The sequence below is a fragment of the Eutrigla gurnardus genome (genome assembly GCF_963514095.1).
Source record: "Eutrigla gurnardus genome assembly, chromosome: 23".
Classification (NCBI taxonomy): domain Eukaryota; kingdom Metazoa; phylum Chordata; class Actinopteri; order Perciformes; family Triglidae; genus Eutrigla; species Eutrigla gurnardus.
The window spans coordinates 8,757,591-8,774,006 of record NC_139934.1 but is presented as its reverse complement, the minus strand read 5'-3'; the positions used below and the strand labels follow the sequence as shown (position 1 = coordinate 8,774,006).

The window sequence follows — 16,416 nt, the reverse complement described above, 5'->3', positions numbered from 1 at the left end:
ATTCATTTCAACTAATTAGCCTCTCTCTCTGTATCCCAGGGCTCGTGGCTTTCACAATTAGATAAGCCCGCTCTACGTCGCTACGGGGGGAGAAAAAAAAAACCTGCCACGCTACTATGAAATGAATCCGGTTTATATGACTTGCCATTTCCGCACCGAGAGCGCACTCGTCGGCTCCGAGAAACTTCTGCAGACTTGAGATCAAAAGAGGTCCGAAGGGCTTTCGAGGGTAAAAAAAAAGGAAAAAGAAACCACCATCAGAAAGTAAAGCGACTCTTCCAACCTTGTGTTGAACCCAATTACCTCCTAATTTCAGTATTTGAACCTTTATGCATGGTTACATATTCAGTCGGTACTTTCAGACTGCAGGAAATATTGGACAGTCTTAGTGTGATGTCACCCATTAACTTTCTCCTAGCCTGTTTAAAGCCTCCAAAATGGGATTTCTGGCTGCTGGGACATGTATTTTTTTATTTTTTTTACTAACTGAAGCAGACTTGAAGGCAAAATCCATGATCGCTATTAGTGGAGCTCTCCGAAATATATTACAACCATATTCTTGTTTCATTTGGCTGTTTGATGTGCGATCGCTGCTTCCACCAAATTTACTGTAGTTCCGATATAATTACTTTTTTAAGGTGCAGGCAGCTACAAAAAGAGTGTCATCTTCTAATAATAGTGGACGATACAGTTGGTAACAAATCTGAGAGCAATGTCAAATGGTTTGTCCGAATGTGACCTAAATATTACAGGAAAGCTGTGACAAACGGACTCAAGTCATTCATTTGTTTGTGCGACAATATTTACATCCAAAAAGGGCAGCATCCATTTTTGAACCAGAGCACGCTTCGTAATGGCATAATTCTCTAAGCTCCCAAGCTTATCAATTCCCTCATGTTTATGTTATGCAATTCCAGAGAAATGCTACACGTGTCCTCGTGCGCCGAGGAGAATGGCTGGCAGTGAAATGATAAAAGTCCTGTCATTTAATGGCGCCTTTTGTGGCAGGCCCCGCAAATCCATCAGAGGGTGCAACTGGGATGTGGGTGGTGGGGGGGTGGAAGGATGGTGGTGGTGTGCGGTAAATTATGCAGCCAGACATCCGGTAATGCTCCGATATCATCTGACATGATGAGAACCGTAATTGATGGGAGCTATGCATTGTTTGGCAATTAATTCCTCATTGCGAAGCTCCTCTTCCCGGGACTCGGGAGGGCATCGGCAGAGGTCACGTGGCGGCGCTGGGAGAAGCCAAAGCCCTGGGCTGATAGAAATGCACACATGGTCACGGGGCCCGGAGAGAGGCGCAGTGTTTGAGTCGAATGACAGAGGATGAGTGAGCAAAGCCTGCTTTCATATGTGAGGCACTGTGGGCTGAATTCACAACAGAGATGTGCAGTAAAATTCTAGTTTTTGGTGCATCAACATCCTTTCTAAGCTAAATGTTGGATTCCCTTTTTTTTTTAATTCTAAGAGCCAGAAATGTAGTCCCTACTCTCGAGGCTACGGACAAGGCCAAACATCCGGAAACAAACCATGGGAAAGCAAAGAGAGGAGCACATGAGCAGAGGTTTCAGGCTCATTAAGAGGAAAACGGCAGACTCCTCAAAGGTCTCACCCATTCGCCAAAAACTCTTCAATAGTCTGCAAACCAACAGGAGTGTGGGCCAAATGGAGAGGGGAGAGCCATGTCGGGGAAATCTGGTGATAAAGAGGGTTGGAGATGCTCGGGAGGCTTCCCTTCGCTCGCCAAATAAATATCACTGAGTTGTGTACCACCGAGTCTGTTAAATCTAATGGGGTAACTTTGGAGCTATCAAGAGAAACAGATTAGCACGCACACACACACACACAGTAAAGGGGAGGAAGAGTGGAGAAGATCCGAAGTCGAGTTACACATTTTTTTTAAATCTCTGCCAACTCCCTGTTTAGCCGACACATGCTTAAAAAAAGAAAAAAATGAAATTATGAGGAAACTAGTAATATCAATTTTAACTCTGCACATTGTAAAGAGACAGAAAAACATATGCACCAGTGCCTTATAATCCCCATAAATCCCCAATTTTCACACTTAAAACAAGAGGATTACATCTGTTCTCCCATCTCTGCACACATCGGGGGAGATTGATAGGTTGTTGGCTTTAATTGAGTGATTGCCTGCCGCCCCTTCTCACTACACAGGTGATCGTTGTATGATTTCTGGATCAAGGTAGCGCCGCCAAGGCCCCTGATGGATGGCCAGTAAGCAGGAGGGACATCAGACAAAACCATGTGATAAAAAAACATGGTATATATATATTATATATACCACACGCTGAACTACTTGAAACATGAACTCGCCTGCTTGACAGTTTTGTAAGTAATATGATGAGAATATGCTTTCACATGGTAACAATGATCATAAATATATATATTTTTTTCTTTACAATATATTATAATGTATCCTTACATGAGGAAATATGGCTTGGAAACATTGAAAAAGGCCCTGAAGCACCAACAGAGTGCTCCCTGTCTCCATGGAAATAAATAAATAAAAACAAATCTAAAGCTGCATTACTAACAGAGCCCCATTGTGTCGCAGCATTAAAGGGTTTGCAGGATCGTGCATTTGTGCAGGTGTTTATGTGTGCGTGTGTGTTCGGGGGAAAAGTCATTCGAAATGATAATCCTAAACCTTGCACTCTCCCTCCAAGAAAATTGCCCTCTGCAGGAGGTGCACCAGGCATGTGATAAGTGCGTCGCTCGCAAATAAGCATGTAGCCTACATTCCGAAGCTTTGACATCAAACAGGGCTTCATTGCAGCATGCAAAAGACAGTTTTGTGTGGGAATGGTGACATTTAGTTTGAATTGGGAGGCAAAAATATTTCTTAAAGCTTTGTAATCAAGACAGAAAAGGTCCAGTGGTTATAAATAACTGCAGGGTTTCACTTGAATCGTGTCAAAAAGCAGCATCGCAGGTACTGGAAGGCTAGTGCATAAGCAATGACACCCAAAGGACACCGATTTCTGCCTTTAAGAGCACGCTGAGTCACACTCGGATTATCTCCACCAGACTCTGCCTGTCAGCTTTTGTCCGCTTAGACAATCTTAATCAATTTAGCATGTGTCAGGCACTTCCAAATAGAGCCAAGGCCGGCCTGAGCGTCCAAAACATCGGCTGTTTCGGCATGAAGCTCGGGGCTGGCAGGGCCTGCAGGGCTGGCATCGCGCCCCGGCCAGATGGCAACATGTGGCAAAAAAAATTACAGAAGTGCCAGACGGTGAATGTAGCCGTGACACCGACTGTGGATTCGCTCAAGATGTCATTTCGCTGAAATGTGAGATGAAGGGAAACATCTCAGACACTAAAGTATCAACAGACTAATAGACGCTGATTGCTGTATTCTGTAAATAGTCCTCAACACACTGTGTTTATTCAAATAATCATTGAAAATCTGAACAGATCGACATAAACAGCAAACAGTGGAAGTAGCCATTTGTCTATATGAAGTCTATAAGGTAGAACAAATTGGGACCGAAGCTAAAACACAAGCATGTAGCATTTAAGCTGTTGAAATCCATCAAATTTGAAAACCTGTGAGCGTGCTCCGGTCCTGTGAATTGTGTCCCGAGATCAATTTTGTTATGATATGAGGCTAGAAATAAAAATGGAATTGAAGCAGCAGGGATTGTATTAGTGCTGGAACAGCAGGTGTGTGAGAATGAGGGTGATTTTCTCATGCGACTGCCCTCGTCTTTGCAGCGAGTCCTGAGTGCAGCCGGCGCCTCGTGCTCACTGTGGCAGACAGCTGGGAGGTGATTCTGGTAAAAGCCGAGGGCCAGGAGTCATTTCTTCAGGCAAAGGTAAAATAAGCGGTCCCACATGTCACAGGCTTACGTGTGTGCAAAGGAAATAAATTAATTAATTTAGTCAAAAATACTTTCATCTCTGAGAGGGAGCTGTATTAGGGCCACCGTAGGAAAGAAAAAAAAAAAAAAAAAAATGGAGCCGAGAGAGGGGGACAATGTTCAGAGAAAAAAAGTTGCATATTTGCGAGTTTATAAAGTTGCAAATTTGGGACTTTTTTTCTCGAAAATTTTCAAACTTGTACATGTAGCCGATATAAACAAGTTGCTTGGTTCCGCTAACACCGGATGTTTGACGTTGCTATGACAACAAGTGTAAACTACTGCTAGCATCTTAGCCCAACCGCCCGATCGATAAACAATGAGGCGTCGTCACACGTTGTGATGTATTAATTAGAAAAATAAATGCGTACATTCATTGGAAGCTAGCTAGCATGAATACCGGTTGTTAGCATCGTAAATTTATGTCTTTATAAATAAAATTTGCGACTTTTTCCTCAGTAGGCCTATATTGCCCCCCTCTCTGCGACGTTTTTTTTCTACAGAGGCCCTAATATGCCATCGTAGAACTGGCATTCAGCACTGAGAAATAAAACAATGTCCACACAAAGTGGATGATGGAGACTTGGTTTGACACTGAACAGAGAGATACCGTTTAGAGAATGGATGGATGGTTCGTTGAGTGGTGACATGTAAGAATTTGTTCAGATAATGTGACGTACTGGTTTTGGTGGAACAGTAGCATCATTTTTTTCATAGGGGTGATTGCACGGTCACCAACAATTACTACTCGTTATCTCGACCCCGACTTCAAGCAGCTTTCCTAATCGCCTGTGTTTGCAAGCCTCGGCGTCTCGCTAACAATTTGTCCTCAGTGGACGGGATGATTGAGCAGAACCACACGATGATGGAAGAGGGGACAACATGGTGGATCTGGAGAACTGGGTCATTGGACACAATTCATTTCCACAAATGCCAGAAGACGTAAGCAAAGCTGCTGCAGCCTTGGCAAAACAACTTGCAATATTTCCATCTACTAACAGGACGATGTATTTATTAAATGAGTGGCTATTGAGATTTTCTATGTGCTGCATCTTTCTGTTATGTTTTCAAAAGGATCTCCGCGTTGTCCTTGATATTCCGCATTGAATGTGGTCATATAAAGTGGTTTAACGGTGAGGGAGCTTTTATATCTGCAGGCTAAGAGTCGACTGTGCAACACCGTCTTTTATCACCAATTCAGTGAATTTAATTATCAACGGAGTTGTCATAGAAGCACTTTTGGCAATAGATCAACCGTCCTTGAAGAGCAGCGTGTTTTGGCAAAATGTGGCTCTGACTTCAGCAACTGAGTATTAATTGCAGTGAAATAAGTTTATTCTCATGAATAGTTTTTCAAAATGTTTTTGGAGTGATATAACAAAAAAAATGTTTTTGTATATAAGAGTGAGGGAATACTTTGCTGATATCAGACACATATATACGATATATAGTCCAGATGCCTGCCTACAGCCCTGGAGCAGGTGCTGTGCCTGCGTCCATGTGGTTGGGCATACAGTAGCGGGGCCGATCTGTTGCCCCGACCCTTTCCTCTCCTGCTCTGCTGCCCGTATAACATGCTCCACCGGCAGGGCAGGTCATGCATGCGTGTCGAGGCGGAAATAAGCTTGTGCAAAGCGACACCTTCCCGGGAGTCACTGAGGCTTGATCAGATTTCAAAAGCGACTGTTTGCAGCAAAAAAAAGAATAATATATAGAACAATACAGCCGTCATTGTGTGCTGCCCGAAAGCATTTATCTAATCACTTTGCTGAAGGTCATGCTAATACTTTGTTTTCCAGCTCTCTCTCCTTGTAAAGGAAATGTGCTCCTGTAACCTCCTGTTTCCTGTTTCGCCTCATGGCACATTTAGCCATTCAATCCATTCTCACCGGAGAAGCACGTACGGCTAATGGCTTGAAGATTATGATTCACCAGTAGACACATCTGCGTGTGGCGAGGTGATCTACACCGATGACTGGACCACTTTTGTGGTAACTATCCTCCAATCCCTCAATTAGGCTCCTCGTGAGACGATTGTGTGTAAAATGAGCACAGCTTTAAAAAAAAAAAAAAAAAAGGAGGTCTACATCCTCCATTTCTGTATTCAAGTCTGGGAGTCCATCAAATGAAATGCTTTACGGTCCATTCAATCAGTCTCTCGTTCTTGTCAGTGTGTTTATCTGACATTTATATTTGTTCTTTGACTCCATCCATCCACTTAATGCACCGTTTTATTATCTATATTCATGCGGCAGCCTCTTTGGGTGGGCAGCTTATTCTGCACAACAGCACATGGGAAGTCGTGCATCCGCCCGCTCGTGTGATCAATGTTCATCACAATCAAAACGTGATGGCTAATCATTTAATGCGGAAAGCACATGACACCATTTCGCTCTCCTTAACTATAACAAATTATAGCACGGGTAGCCGTGTATGGCATGGTCGCTGAACGAAGAGAGCTAAAGTGGGATTCAGTGTGTGTGTATATATATATATATAAAAGATTTGGGGGAGAGTAGCAGCCAGTGAAGGGAAATAAATTAAACTGGCAGGTAGAGAAAGCAGAGGTAGGGACTTCACAGTCAAATAGCTTGTGACATTTTTGACTCGAGCTGTTGATGAGATAGCGCAGAGAATTACCACAGTGTGTCAAAACAGCTTCCTTTTTTTCCCCGTTTCATGCTTGGCAACAAGCAACAATTTATTAAAAGAACAATGGAGTGGAGGAATTAGACTTTTTGGAAGTCTAATGTGAGCCGGCGCTTGTTCCTTTGCAGAGGCGACAGCGAGAGTGAGGAAAAGATTTCTCGTGGCAGAAACACATCCCGTGCAGAAACACCCACTATGGCAGACTTCAAGAACAACAATAAATAATATCTCATGTGACTGAATGAGAATAGATAAAGCTCGCCATATGAATGCTCACCGAGGTGTTATACCAGTCATTTCTTTGTATCTGCTGTCTCCAGGGTTCAACTTCACCTCACTACCACTTTGACAGTTAACTACAGAGGTAGCACATCCAACAGCAATTATCACCACTCCGCTGTCTTAAGGTGCTCCATTGTGGCATTTTTTTTTTTTAATAATGTGAAAAAAGCAAGATTTCACCATAAAAGGCAGTTCTTTGCATCCAAGAATATACAACAAACAACATGCATAGAATTCTACTTTAAAGTTTCTTAAAGTAGCACTGCTAAATGTAGTGTTTGAGGGGTTAAAGTACATCAAATGGGTCATTATAGGCAATAGTTTAATTGTTTTGGTAATGTGTCAGGCAAAACTTTTTGGCAATATATAGAATATCTATAAATAATCTAAATAATAATATAAAACTTGTATATATAGTGTCCTTTTTTCATATATGGTTATTTTTGACTTAAGTACTTTTATTGTTTTTATTGTCTCTTTGTAATTATGGTGTGCACTGAACACCAAGGCAAATGCCTTGTATGTGAAAACGTACTTGGCAATAAACTCCTTTCTGATTCTGATCGTTATAATGATCATTATTCATAATATTATTTAATTATTATAACAATTAGGCAAACATTCTTTTTGAAAATATCTTCCCTCAATGGCTCCAAAAGGAAGAAACATGATAGTGATTTGAATTTGAGCCCCGTTGCAGAATTCAGATTATTTTATACTCTCTTCCCCTTAGCTCTAAAACACTGGATTGCACTGATTTGTGTAGAAAATGAGCAATAAAGAAATGAATTGGTCTTACCGAGTCTGTTGTCGAGGGCGCCAAAGTCCAGGGAGTACTTGACCACGTGGTAGTTGTTCCAAACGTACAGCAGGTTGTCCCTGGGATTGTAATCCACTGCGGCGATGTACTGGTAGGAGTTGGGGAAGGGGATGTCCAGGAAGCCGTCTTTACTCAGCTCCGTGTTGTAGATGTAGTCGATCTTATTCCCTGTCGCCTCGTTGTCATCGTCCTCGTACACCGACTTCACCACGTACAAGATCCCACAGATCATGAAGGCGTTGGACGCCGAGCGCTTGTCGTACGCCGTGTCCCAGGTGCCCTCCACCCGCAGCGTGTAAGGGTTCAGCTGGCTGATGACGATCCGCCCGTTGTTCTGCTCCGTGGCGTAAATCACCCACAGGCCGTTCTCGTCAACGGCCAAGTCGATGTCCGACTTCCCTCCCCAGCGGTACGGGGACGTGTCGTGGTAGTTGGCGTTGGCGATGATGGCCTCGCCGCTCTTGATGCGAGTCCGAAGGTCGAACTTGACGATGTTGCGCGTGCGCTCCTTGTTGAAGAAAAGGGCCCCGTCGTAGACCACGAAGCCGGTTCCGTCCACGCGGTGCGGGAGTTTGTACGTCGTTGTCGGCCTCCCGGCGACAAAGTCCTCTTTGGAGGAATACTCGGTCAGCGTGTCGGTGCGGTAGGGCGTCCAGGGCATGTAGTAGATCTTATCGGAGGCCTGGAGGGGGTCTTTGCACCAGGCTCCTGACTGGTGGTCCGATTCAAAGAGGTGCTCGCTCTGGTACACCCTGCGCAGAAGCCCTGGGCACAGGAATACTGAGGAGCCAAAATAGGGGAAAGACAAGTACAGAGTTACATTGGCAGGTATTTTACCTCAATCAGTTCTACAGCAACCGGATGCTGAACTCGATGGCCTCCACTGTGAAGGACCAAGATAACGAGTCACACATTCTGTCATCAGTCTCTCCAATTATGCTCCCAGTTTCTCTTACTTATTGCAGTATTTTTGCACAACATATTTCCAATTCAGTTAGTCTTGAAGCCCGAAGGCAATTAGTCCACGCTATCAGTGAGAGAACTTGTGGGTAGAGGTGAATGGAGTAAGTGAGGGTTATCTCTTCTGACTTAAGAGCAGAAACAAGTCAGAACATGTTAAAACTTACCACAGACTGACTCATCCACCTGAACTTATACACACGTCTCCCTTTACAAAGAAGGCTGATCGGGACATTCATACTTAATTATATAGAATTGCAAGAGAAAAGGAAAAAAAAAAGGCTTCAGTCTTTTCTTCCATTTAAACACCCTTGGGGCAGTTTTCAATAAATAGTGTTAAACAGACAAACAGAGTTAACAGATTTGGATGAATAGCCACGCTGTAATTATTGGCTGAGGCAGCCCCCGAATCAGAAAGAAAACAAAAAGGAGCAAATACAGTTATTACATCATCTATATAATGATTGGCCTGTCCGTTATTTCACCCACATGACATTTTGGAGTCTGCGCCGTGATTTACAACACCGCGGAGTAAACTAATTATATGTGAACTGGTTTCTACTCAAATCTGATGAAGCCAGGCCAAGGCAATGCAGCTGGAGCCAATAGTGGACACTGTTTGCAAAAAAAAAAAAGTCAATTTCAGTTCATTATGGATTATCTTGGACGGAGGCAATTGCAATTTTCTCTATTTTTAAAAAGGTGACATTTTAGTTCCAATGAATTATACAGATTGCATTAAAACAACATTAATCTAGATGTTACAACATAACTCAAGTTGAATAAAAAGGGCAAAAAACAATCTATATGTAGACATGTCATTACTATATTTACAGAAAAAGAGAATTATTCCTTATAATAGCCTTTTGTTTAAAGAAGAAAAAAAAAGACTTGCCAAAGTGTAAGTCTGATAAAAAGGAAACAGTGAAGAATGAATACAGTGCAGTTTTCCCTTTTTTCCACAGGTTTGAGCCCACAGCACATGACACATAAAAACAAAGTGTGTGTCAAGGCTCCTTTCCCTCTAATGGGCCAGGAGCCTGACACAGCGCTGACAGGTTCTCGCCGCAGATCCATCGGGAGGTCAGAGCTGCACCGAGGAGGAGAAGACAGCAGAAACAGAAGCTTCTTTCCCCTTGTAATCTCTTAAGATTAACCACGCCGTCTACCTGCAGGTGAAAAAAATGCGGCGAGGTGCATCCTGTTGACACAGCACCCCTTGGCACTCGTCTCAGCGGCAGCTCCGCTAAATGCTAAGAGGGCCGTTTCTATGGTTGGGGTCGGGGACAAGGTCAGAGTGGGTAAGCTTTGTACTGACGGCACAGCGGCGAAAAATATGCTTTTTAAGGATATGAGCATGGAGGAGTGAATGAAATGGATTAGAGAAGTGATACAAAAGCAATCATGGCTTTCATGGGGAATTTCACACAAACTGTTACCTCAGCGGCGCAGACATCTCTATAACATGTTTTTGAATACCCCCCCCCTTTCATTGCTCATTCCCTTTGCCACAGATTTTCAGTCATTAATTCATGACTACTATGAAACTTCAAATTCATGCCTTAGCTATTAAAGCAGCACTCTTGACTCTTGTTTAATGATTCCGTTTCCGTCTTTGACTTAAAACCAGCTTTAGAGTTTGCGTCTGACAAAAGGAACGCGTGTAGAAACACACCAAACACAACGCTCCTGGGGGACCGGGGGAAGATTTAGTGTACGTTCTGCAGCATCACGCGGTGCTGATAAAGTAAGAATACGACTGCTATGATCCATCTCCAGTATTGACTAGTGAGTCCCTGAAGGTTATAGCCATCATCATGTTAGAGCTATAATCAAAAATGCTGACAGCTTATTGGACAAACTATTGATCACGCCGTATAGCCCTCACCTTCAATATTATGCAGCTGGTAAAGCAGAGCCGGAATAATCTCCACTTATTACAGGGAATAAAAACACCCCAGGGTGATGGGATTTCACTGGAGAGCAGGTCAGCCATGACCTTACCCGTGAAGAATTATCAAATATGTGGCAATGTCAATCTGTGATGCTGTAGATGAACAAGGGGATAGAGGAATATGTGCAATATTCTCCGTTTTTGGATGGTGACCGATTGTGATTTTCGGGTATATTTCCAATACCGTTTCCCTGATAAACTTCCCCATGAATGACATGTTCGACAACGCAAATGAACCATACAATGAGCGCACACCTGCAACATGTCAGAGACCTGCTTCAGCAGCCCGTCACCCAGAGAAATGAATGCAGAAGACAGAAGCCTATGCCCACATGGGAGTGCAACGTGAAAGAGAAAAGTTGTTGGCATTTAGTTACCTTTTTGTTCCACTTCTATTTTTAGGCATGAAGGAAAGAGAGAGAGAGAGAGAGAGAGAAAAAATAACATATTAATGATGTGATAACTGGGGGAAAGTAACAGTCACACAACAGAATAGGGTTAGTGGAATAGACACGTAAAAATGTAATCACAAGCTTGTACGAAGGGAAGAAAATACCGTGTCACACATGTGCCTGTAGGGGAAAAAAGACAGATTAATCAAGTCTTAAATTCTAAGGATTTGATCCAAGAAACCTATTGCCACTTACAAGCAAGTTTAGGGGTTCAAGGTGCAACTGGAAATTGCTTTTAATTCACACTACAAACAGCTGTTTCAAACTGATAATTCGAAATGATGGGATATTAAAATGACCTCATGCGTGCAGGCATGTTTACTCATCAAGCGGACACTAAACAAAACATGTTGTAATGTCCTTTTCACTCTGTTTTGGTCTCTACCAACTCATATGGGGAAGTTTCTCCATAGCTGGTACATGCTACACTATGCTCACCAGCTTTAAAAAGCACAGTATAGACTTCAATGTATATTCACTTTGTCTGGCGGCAAGATAAAGCAGTGAACATCTAAATATAGCATACACATGACGGTGATTTATTGATTTTTTTAGGCGTGCCTTCCTGTCGATGACTAAAATCTGTTTTGCTGCTTCCCACATCCACAACAGGTCATTGCTGGTATTGCTGGTACTGCTGATCCCCACTTCAAGAGACCCCTACTATCCCTCCAAGGGTCCTGTTATTGATTGGTAGTGGCAGTAGTAATGTATCATGACATTTAAAAAACGATACTCAGCCACAACGGAAAAGTAAAAGCTGTTTTCAACAAGTATTCTCAAAGCCTGTTTGAAAAAAAAACTGCAGAGGCTATTATATCGCAACTCTCGACACACTATGTATTGCTTCCTCTTGTGGACAAGCTTTTTATGTCAGTCATGCCATTTTAGTGGTCCTGTTCCTTCCCCTCCAGTAATCCCGCTTCTAATAAGAGAGGATTAACCTCTGTTACCAGGGCTTACAAGAGTCCTCTCCTCCAAATGGAGAGTGCAACAGAGTGAGGTATGGAGGTCAGTGCGTGGGGGCGGCTGCAGCAAAGTTTGAAAGATGGGAAAGTCGTTAGAGGAGAACAATATTAACGCAAGGCGGCGGAGCAGGTGAAAAGCGGAAAGAGGTGGAGCTGTGTCAGGCAGGGGAAAGAGCAAGAAAAAAGGGAGAAGAATGATGGAGAGGAGGGGGGGTTTCAACAAGTCGTCTGTGTTCGTCAGATCATAAAATTGTACACTGGTACGCTGCGGCACCTCATCAACAGCAAACACTCCGGCTGTCATTGGAACGCGATAAGTCCATACAGAGCCCCGGCAACAATGGCTCTGGGCTACGTCTGAATCACCATTACTGGCAACTCAAATTTGCCAATAACCGGGAACTACGCGTGGACCCCATCGATCAAATCAAAGTAAATAGCCAAACGTCGCCCGATCGAAGCCTCTTCTCCTCCCATGAGCGGTGGCCACACAGCGGGGAGGGGGGCCGGGATTTCTGATTGAACGATCGCTTACAGTGGCGTGGGGGGAGAGGAGGGGTAATGATCTATAGAAAAAGGCATTAGCGGCGGGGATGTGAGAAGTGGTATACGACGCAATCGCCGGGGGAGATGGTGTGAGAAGAGAGTAAAGGATCTGGATGAAAACCCCAACAAGGAAACGTGCCACTCCCAGGGCTACCGTACGGTATGCGGCAAGGTCACCCCCCCTCCTCCTCGTATCACTCGAACCAATTTGTTCACGTCAACAGCCACTCATGTTTCACTGCAAATACAATACAGGCCGAGATGTACCTGCGAAAACCGGCCTTCCGTCCACGTTTTTACGACATCGCCGATGCCAGCGGAGCGGCAGGAAAAAGCGGAGTGAGGCGGAGAATTGATTCATTTGAAAGAAGCTTCTTTACTCAGCCCCGCCACCCCCATTGTGACCTTAATGCGATTTTTGGTCACGGCTGTCATTGAGTCACTAAAAAGCACTTAGCTCTCTCATCCTCTCATCCCTTTCTCCCCCCCCTTCCCCTTGTCTCTCTGTCTGGCTCTCTTCACTGAAACTACTAAAAAAATTGCACAGAATCCCAAAATAAGGGGTCCTTTTGGAGGTACCTTCACCTCTAGGAAAGGGTCACGTCCTCTTCAATCACACAAAACAGGCCATTGAGTACCTAATTCATAGGCTCTGCATGATAAATGACCCTACGTCTGCACTCCTGTTCCAAAACGCCTGAGAAAGCCTTGTCCTGCTATTTAAGGACAAAGCATTTAATAGTACATAGTCTTGCATGTCCCCTGGTGTTCTTTCTCCCATACATAATCTGTTTTCATCATGACTAAGGGTAAAATATAAATATATATATATATATATTTTTACCTAGGGTCTGCTCATTTCAACACTTATTAGAGCTACTCGACTGAATTGGGAGACGGTGATGTTAATGATAATCGCACAACCCTCCAACATGCTGCACTTGAAATCAACTTTAAAACACTGAATGAGGTAATGAGCTAATTATTTGGAAAAAAGGGAGACGATGATCATTGAGTAGCCTCGAATCAAATTATTTAAAAGAATGAGATTGAGAAAATTTGGAGGATTTGAGGGGGAAAAAAAAGGCTACGGGAATGGCCGTGATGGGATCTGGGGGCTGCACCCAGGTCAGAGGTTAAAGGTGGAAAGGCACTTAAACTCATGATTGTAAAAAAAAGTAATTGCACCAATCTGATGTAGAAATGCCAAAAAGCTCATCATTCTGCTGTTGGAATGGATTGTTCACAAGGGGAACATAATAAATCAGACAGAAGGGAGAAATATTATTTGAAATAAGAAAAGGAAAATCTAAAATTGTAGAGATCACACGGCGAGCCATTTGCCGTAGTCCTGTTATTGTGCATTCATTACCTAAGAGAGATTTGCCAACAGCCAGCTTCACTCAGTTGCACAACCTGGAAGCAGCCCAGAACAAGCACTCTTATCTTTTGGCCAATGAGGAACAGTTTGGGGTTAAGTGCAAGGCTCTCAGACACTTCAGGTCCACTCATTCAATCATCACAATTTGGATTTTTCTGGATCTAAGAAAAGCCTTTGCCTATAAATGAATAGCTTATTTTATATTTAAATTATCTGATAGTATTCCATTTTATTCTCCCACGTTGCTTGACCAGGTTGGGGGACGGTTCTGGCAACAGGTTCGGGCTAAACAGTTGCTCACTAAACCGTGTGCATGCAGCTTGTAACTGCCTGGCTGCTGTGTGGCTCGCTCTGCCAAACACATAAAGCTGGAAAAGGCAACATGGCCGACGCTGCGGCTCACCTAATTGGTCAAGCTGTCATAAGCAAATTTAATAAACGGAACAAGCGGCTTACATTACGGCTCCCCCGTTAAAATAATAATATATTTTTCATGCTTATAAAAATCAAAACCTGTGAAGAATGTACGTGGACGGTGTGGATTATATAGGGAGACAATGCTGAAGCACTCTGCTGCTCAGCCGTAACAATCAAATTCAATTTAAATCCCGCTGCATGATCATTTGTTCAGATAATGCATCATTTCAAATATCATTTGCACCTGAGAAGTCACTCTGCATACTCATTGTCGTCGACTTTCTGCTTTAAGACGCACGGCCGGCAGCTGACAACGGGGACCCTGAGTGACGGAGAGCCCCGACCCCGTCGCGTGAGCGCCCGGCTGTATGGATTTCCATTTGAATAATTAACGCTTCCCAATTTCACACTAATGGTTGAGAGGTATCAGAATGGTATCATTAGCCGCTAATAGAGATTCATGGTGGAATGGCTGCAATATTTTTTGCAATATCTCCCCCCCCCCCCTACATTCCCTATCTCTCAACTAAGGAGTTGCAGAGTGCAAACCCCTTAACTCCATCCCATCAGCATTTTAATTAATGACACAAATTACGAGGCCTTGAATAGCATGTGCCTAAGGATGGGGGAGGACATGCCAGCTACCATCTCTCTTTCTCTGGATTCTCTCTTCATCTCCCTCGCTTTTTTTCCCCCCTCTCCTATCATTTCCCTCGGTTAGTGCTCATGAGTCTCCGGCACCATCATTACAGGTTCCCTTTGTCAACACCTCTCTTTTTCCTTCTCTATCTCCTCCCTAGTGTCTCCTTTCTGTCTCCATCGCTTGCTCTCTCCCTCCTACCGGGGAGCTGCAATGCTATCTTATAACCTTGACAATGCAGGATGCCGTGCGTGTGTGTGTGTGTGTGTGCTTGTTCTTCCCGTCTGAGTGTGTGTTTGTCTCTCTTTTGAGGGACAGGTGCAAGGACTTGGCGCTCGTCCAACCGGCGACCCACGTGGGACCGACCACCAGAGGAAGAAAGACGAGTGCGGCCGAGGCAAAACAAAATGAAATATATTCATTTTTTTTTTTTTAGTGGAACGTAGCGGCAACTGGAGCAGAAATAACCTAATTGCACCTCCTGAAATATGTCTTGATTTTCAAGGACCTTGAAATTATGAACAGAGGGATGGGGGGGGGTTGTTGGGGGAGAAAGGAGAGAGTATGTTTATTCTGGTGTGTGTGGCAGAACATGTTGGAGCACCCGTGAACAACGAAAGAAAGAAAAAGACGAGAAAAATAGAAAAGAGGAGCTTTGATTAGTGTGGCGATCATTAAAAGGAGAAACCCCCCGAAGAGACCGATCTCTAATTAGTGCTGTATCCTCGACACGTGTGTGTGTGTGTGTGTAGTTTGCTTGTGATATATAAATGGAAGTGTTTGTGAACATTTCCAGAAGCTTGTTCGGTGTGAAAGTGCATTTATTCTAATATGCCGGAGTGTGTGTACGTTTTTGTCCGTCGGTGAAACAGCAGGGATGATCTGTGTGTATGTTGTATTGAGCAAAAGAGCATCTGGTGCAAAACAAGAGGCTGATAGATGACAACGGCTTATTCAGCTATTAGTGGGGGGGGGACTTTCTGCATGTCCAGATTCACCACCATTTATCCACATTGGTAATCACAGCGCAATTATCTCGCCGAGATGTTTTTATTTGTTAATCTAGCCCCGGAAATGATTTAAATATATATGTATTATGAAAATGTAAACATTACGTAATCCATGTTTGTCATTTATTATTATAAAAGTAAACAATTAGGGCTGGAATATAATCAAATATTGTTTGAGCAGTAAGGAATAAGAATATGAACATGTAAATAAATGTTCTAATAATAAACTGGAATTAAAACAAAGTTGGTTTCACTTTACATACATTATATCTGCTGTGTCTTGATACATCTTCCACAAGACCTCAGACTACGAACAGCTACACGCCACATTAGCTCTCTAGCTAATGCCTCCTTCTTATCTGGAGACAAACACACGTCTTTGTCCTTCACCACTGTGGAAAAATGCAGGCTAGATAGCCAATTAGCTATTCAGGTGGAACGTAAGTC

General features: G+C 43.4%; 1 protein-coding gene across 6 annotated transcripts in view; it reads right to left on the bottom strand.

Annotated features, from left to right (window-relative positions):
• LOC311008763 (adhesion G protein-coupled receptor L3) overlaps positions 1-16,416 on the bottom strand; it is a 179,396-nt gene that overhangs the window by 62,318 nt on the left and 100,662 nt on the right. For 3 of the 6 annotated variants that reach the window (XM_084002629.1, XM_084002626.1, XM_084002628.1), the window contains exons 6-7: positions 10,934-10,947; positions 7,621-8,431 (exon numbers count right to left, since the gene is read on the bottom strand). In XM_084002629.1, coding sequence (XP_083858755.1) covers positions 7,621-8,431; positions 10,934-10,947 — 825 coding nt within the window. Of the gene's footprint in view, positions 1-7,620; positions 8,432-10,932; positions 10,948-16,416 lie in introns of all 6 variants that reach the window. The other 3 variants (XM_084002627.1, XM_084002630.1, XM_084002625.1) reach the window with 2 other exon arrangements.